This window comes from Chaetura pelagica, unplaced genomic scaffold (genome assembly GCF_000747805.2).
Source record: "Chaetura pelagica isolate M959 unplaced genomic scaffold, ChaPel_1.0 scaffold494, whole genome shotgun sequence".
NCBI lineage: Eukaryota > Metazoa > Chordata > Aves > Apodiformes > Apodidae > Chaetura > Chaetura pelagica.
In genome coordinates, this window is record NW_009952992.1 from 90,204 (window position 1) to 96,035 (window position 5,832).

Consider the following 5,832-nt stretch of genomic DNA (forward strand, 5'->3'; position numbering starts at 1 on the left):
CCACAGGGTGGCCTGGCTGATCCTCAGGGACATTCACCTGCTGGGGCCGTTGTGTCACATCTTATCCCACATGACACCCTGGTTGCCAAACTGATGAGACATGGGGTTTGGCAGATGGACCACTGGGTGCATCAGGAATTGGCTGGGTGGCCACACCCAGAGAGCTGGGGTCAGTGTCTCAGTGTCCAGGTGGAGGCAGGTGATGAGTGGTGTCCCTCAGGGGTCAGTACTGGGACCAGGGCTGTTCAGCTTTGCTGGAGACATGGGCAGTGGGACTGAGTGTCTCCTCAGCAGGTTTGCTGATGATCCCAAGCTGTGTGAGGTGGTTGACACTCAAGAGGGAAGGGACCATCCAGAGGGACCTGGACAGGCTGGAAAGATGGGCCAGGGCCAACCTCATGGAGTTCAACAAGGCCAAGTGCAGGGTCCTGCCCCTGGGTCAGCACAATCCCAGGCACAAATCCAGGCTGGGGTGGAATGGCTGGAGAGCAGCCCTGAGGAGAAGGACTTGGGGGTGGGAGGAGATGAGAAGCTCAACATGAGCCACCAGTGTGAGCTGGAGCCCAGAGGCCAATTGTGTCCTGGGCTGCATCTAAAGAAGTGTGGGCAGCAGGGCCAGGAGGGGATTCTGCCCCTCTGATCTGCTCTGCTGAGACCCCACCTGGAGAGCTGGGTCCTGCTCTGGTGCCCTCAGCACAGGAGAGACATGGAGCTGTTGGAGAGAGTCCAGAGAAGGGCCATGAAGATGATCCTTGGGCTGGAGCAGCTCTGCTCTGGAGCCAGGCTGGGAGAGTTGGGGTGTTCAGCCTGGAGAAGAGAAGGCTCCAGGGAGACCTTAGAGCAGCTTCCAGTGCCTGAAGGGAAAGCTGGGGAGGGGCTTGGGTCCTTGGATGGCTGTGGCACATCCCCTGTCCCCTCCTGCAGTGACAGACGTGCCTCTGGGCACCCCCCCAACCTTTGTGTTGCTTTGTGCCCAGCTCCCACCAGTCCCTGCCATGGGGAACACGCTGCTGGGCCAGGCTGGGACCCTGTGGTCCTTGCATTTCTGCTGACCAAGCTGTTCCCTGACTGTGACCAGCACAGAGTGGGAAGAGGAACAAGTTTCTCTCTCATGCAGGGAAAGTGAAACTTGGCACTTTGGCACTTCTGTTCCCCAACCCTGTGCACGCAAGCACAGCCCCCCCTGCTTCTCTTCCTCCCAGGGAAGAGCTTCCAGCAAACAGAGCTGCTGCTCAGCTGGGTCTGCCTTCAGCCCCAGCAAGGAGGTAAGTCACCCCAAAAAGCTGGGGACACGTCCCCTCTCCCACTGCTCTCCAGTCCTTGCTCCCTGTCCCCCTCCTTTCTTCACTTCCCCCTTCCACAAGGGTTTAAAGCAGGAAAAGGAGGAGATGATGATGCAGGGAGTTGGGGGATGGTGTAAAGAGGGTGGTAGGAATCTGGCTTTTCTCCACATGGTTGTGGGCATCACTGGGCTCTACAGCTACCCTGGGCTGAGTCCCTCAGGTTCTGGGGTAGGTCTGTGTGTCCAGGACACCCCTCTTCTCTCCCAGTTCTGTTGGTGGAGATCTGGATCCCTCTTGCCTGTTTTTCCCTTACCTGTTCATCCCTCCTCTGTCTCCTCTCTGCCTTCCTTCCTCACTTGTGCTCTCTGTCCCATGGGACCATGTCCATCAGTGCTTGCTCCCCCAGCACTGGCAGCAGCATCCTCTGCCCTCTGATGTGCAACCACCCAACCCCAGGGTTTGTGCTCTGCTCCATGTCCTGGGCTTTCCAGCCCCACAATCCTGCCATGGGCATGTCAGAAATTTTCAGTAACATCCACGATTTCAGATCACATGAGGGAACAGCCTCAGAATTCCTCCCTGAAGGAATTTTCCCATCCTCTGTGGGGCAACAACACGTGGCTGGTGTGGCAGGTCTGTGCGTGCAGCTGATGGGCAGGACTTGGTGTGTCTGTGTCCAGGGTGCCTCCCTGTGTTTGCTGGGTGCTTTGATGTCCCTCCCCTGTGCTTGCAGGGACACGGGATGGAACTGGGCCTTTGGCTGGTGACCAGCACCCTGGCAGCAGTGCTGGGCACGGCCCTGCTGGAGGGCAACACGTGTCGGGCACCAGATGGCAAGGATGGCCCCCCAGGAGTCCCTGGCCTTGATGGGAGGCCAGGGCAGAAGGGTGACAGGGGAGAGCCAGGTAAGCAGGAGCTGGGGGCTCCCAGCTCAGGGGGTCTGGGAGCCTCAAGCCTCTTGGCAAGAGCATCTCGGGCTGTGGCAGCAGCTCAGGAGGTGCCAGGTGGGCACGAACTTCTCCCTTAACCACCTCTCCCCAGGGAAACCAGCCCAGAGGACGGGCATCCGGGGACTCAAAGGGGATGCAGGGGAGCCAGGACCTCCAGGCAACCCTGGCAACCAGGGCTACCACGGCCCGTCCGGCCCCCCGGGGGTCCCGGGGCTGGCAGGACCCAAGGGAGCGAAGGGCAAAGCCGGCAACATCCTGGAGCAGCCCCGTCCTGCCTTCTCTGCCTCGAGGAAGTCCCCTCCAGCCACGGGCAGGACGGTGGTGTTCGACCACATCATCACCAACCAGGAGAGCTCCTACAGCCCCCAGAGCGGGGAGTTCACCTGCCGCGTCCCCGGGCTCTACTACTTCTCCTACCAGGTGGTGTCCGGCGGGGACCTCTGCTTGAGCATCACCAAGAACCAGGAGCCCCTGGTCACCTTCTGCGACGCCAACAGCCGGGAGCTGCTGCAGGTGAACTCGGGCAGCAGTGTGCTCAGCCTGGCCCTGGGGGACAGGGTGTCCCTCAGCACCGACCCCTCCAGGGGCAGCTCCATCTACGGCGGCTCCGACGCCGACAGCGTCTTCAGCGGCTTCATGCTCTTCCCGCACGCGGGCTGATGGGCACCAAGCAGGGACCTGGCTGCAGCTTCACGTGTTCCCCTCCTTCCCTGGTTAGCCTGTCAGATGGTTTGGTGCCCCAGCGAATGGGGATGGCCCCAAATGGAGCCACCATGGTCTTTTTTCTTCCCCTCCCTGGCTGGGGGGTCAACACTGAGAGCCCCTGGGAGCGGTTCTGAGCCTTCCCACCCCATTCTGGGGGCAGGGGACCCCTGGTCCCTGCAGCCCTTTCTGCTCCTGGGCACTCAGACCCCCCACCAGAGGGGACCAGTTGTCTCTGTGGGTCTTTATTCCCGAGTGAGAACCCCCTGCTCTGCCACACCAGCCAAGCCTGGTGCCCCTCATCCCTGCCCCACAGCATCCCACCCCACAGCACTATCAATAAAACCTCCCAAGACAGCTGCTTGGTTTTTCTTGCCTATTCGTGTGTCTCACCCAAATCACTGGTGTCCTGGGCCCATTCCCAAGCTGCCCAGGGAGAGCAGAGCTCCCCATTTGCCCTTGGCCAAGCACAGACCCCAGCTACAAGGGCAGGAGGGAACTGAGTGTGCAAGCAGAGCTGGCACTTGCAGGAACAGGAAACCTCTGGGACAATCCTGTGTCCCCTTCTCCTGAGGAGCCCAAACCAACTGTGCTGTAGAAGGATAAATTTAAGCAGCAGAGAGTGGACCTCACCAACATGGTCCTCTCTTGGTATCCCAGCTCTCCCAGGAAGGGGAAAGGCCCTCCAGCCTTTCCACAAGGAAGGGCAAGGACGTTGGGGTGACTGAGGGGGTTGTGGAGTGATGGTGCTGGGGTCGTGGGGCAAGGCTCTTCTCTCTTCAGCTTGGGGTGAGACTAGTGGGAAGAAGGGAGGTTGGGCAGGTATCAGGCAGCCAGAAAGCACCAGGGAAGCCATGCAGATGCCATACCCTGGCACTGCTGCTCATTGGAGCTGCTCTACAGATGCTGAGCAACCAAGTGTCTCCATTCCTGGAGCAGTGTAGGGGAGCCCAGGTCACCTGTGAGGACCAACACCCCAACAAGAGCTGCTGGGGTGCAGAGTGGCCAGCCATCCTGCAGGTCAGAAACCCTCAAGGAGAAACATCCTTCAGTGCCCTTGCCTGGGGATGCAGCAAGTCCCTCCAGAGCCAGGCAACAATGACCTTAGAATTATGGAACCATGGAATCGTTCTGGTTGGAAATGACCCTTAAGGTCATTGAGTCCAATCACTAACCCAGCACTGCCAAGACCACTGCTAAACCATGTCCCTCAGCATCTTGGCTTCTGAACAGATGCAGGGATGGTGAGTCCAGCCCCTGCTGCTGCAGGAGCACAAGTGCAGCTCTGGCTGCCCTGCCAGGCTGGCTCCAGTGAAACAACCAGGCAGGAGGATGTGAAACTGGGCTGGGACCAGTTGGGGGTTCCTGGTCCCCGGGGCCCCTGTCCTAACTCTGCAGCTTCCTCCAGGAGCTGCCACAGAGTCACCCAGGCCGTGCTGTGCACACAGCAGCCAGAGGGCTCCAGGACCCCCTGCTCCCCCCCACCAGAGGTAAGGGATCCAGAAGGGCCCATCTCTTGGGGGTGGGCAGCTCGGGGACTGGGGGCCCAGCAGCAGGCACAGGGCTGGGCTGAGTGAGAGGAGGAGGAGGGAAATGAGAGAGCAAGACTCAAGAGAAGCAGCTGAGGGAGCTGGGGGTGTCCAGCCTGGAGACAAGGAGGTGAGGGGAGACCTGCTGGCTCTGCAGCTGCTGAGAGGAGGTTGGAGCCAGGGGGGTCGGGCTCTGCTCCCCAGGAACAAGGGGTGGGACAAGAGGAAATGTCCTCAAGTTGTGCCAGGGGAGGCTGAGGTTGGATATTGGGAACAATTTCTTCACCAAAAGGGTTGTCAGGCCCTTGTCCTTGCTGGGAGAAGATCCAGTTCCCTGGACCAGACACTGTCCTGGGAGACTCCCAGCGGATGGGGGCCTGGATCCTGATGGGCAGAGCCAGGAAATTCAGGCTGCTCCTGGAGGAGGGGCAAGATGTGCCAGGTCCAGGCAACTCCAGGCTCAGGGCAGCATGGTGCAACCATCTGCAGCAAGGTGAGCATCTGCAGGGGCTTCAGGACACTGGCCCAGGAGAGCTTGGGGCTGGCCCTGTGTGCAGCAAGACCTCAGGGGTCCATCCCCCCCTGTGCCAGCAGCTCTGGGGCTGGGGAGGAGCCCAGGGTCCCTCTCCACCTACCCACCTCCCCACTGCCATTGGCATGAGGGGGACACTGAAAGCCCTGCCACTGCAGCAGGTGCTCCTGGTGCCACCAGCCCCTCAGCACAGCATCTCCTCTGCCCCACAGCCTGGAAGCCACCCTGCTGTGGCTCCTCATCCCTCCACCTTCTTTCCCTTTCCATGTTCCAGGGCACCAAAATGGAGCAGAGCTTCTGGGAACAGCTCCATCTGGTTCTTGCCCTCCTACTCCTGAGTCTGGGGTCTGTTGTGACTGGAGATGCCACTTCCAGCTGCTATGGGATCCCAGGCCTGCCAGGCTGGCCAGGTGTGCCAGGCAAGGATGGCCGGGATGGGCTGAAGGGAGCCAAGGGAGAGCCAGGTGAGTGACCAAGGAGGGCAACCCCATGAGCTGTTGAAGGGGGAGCAGGGAGTCCTCCATGGCTGGTCTGCAGGCCATTGCAGAGCATCCTCTGAGGACAGAGCAGGAGGAAAAGAGGCTGGAGAGAGGCAACAACCCTCTCCTACCTAGGGAAGAGGCTGGAGCAGCCTCTCCCCACATCCTGCCATTGACACTGACTCCCTGTCACTTCCCACTGCCCCACAGGCATCCCAGCCACGCAGGGAACACAAGGACCCAAGGGCATGAAAGGGGAACCAGGTAGTCCTGGCTTGCCTGGCAAGACTGGCCCCGTTGGTCCCCTTGGACCTCCTGGAGACCCTGGAGCGACGGGCATGCCTGGGAAGGCAGGAA

The 5,832-nt window shown here is 60.5% G+C and overlaps 1 protein-coding gene across 1 annotated transcript in view; it reads left to right on the top strand.

The window, feature by feature from the left end:
* The first annotated feature begins 2,025 nt into the window (after positions 1-2,025).
* The window catches only part of C1QB (complement component 1, q subcomponent, B chain), an 8,597-nt gene continuing 4,790 nt past the window's right edge, over positions 2,026-5,832 (top strand). The window contains exons 1-4 of the mRNA XM_009996554.1: positions 2,026-2,188; positions 2,325-2,884; positions 5,271-5,460; positions 5,731-5,825. Of these exons, the coding sequence (XP_009994856.1) occupies positions 2,026-2,188; positions 2,325-2,884; positions 5,271-5,460; positions 5,731-5,825 (1,008 nt within the window). The remainder of the gene's footprint in view (positions 2,189-2,324; positions 2,885-5,270; positions 5,461-5,730; positions 5,826-5,832) is intronic.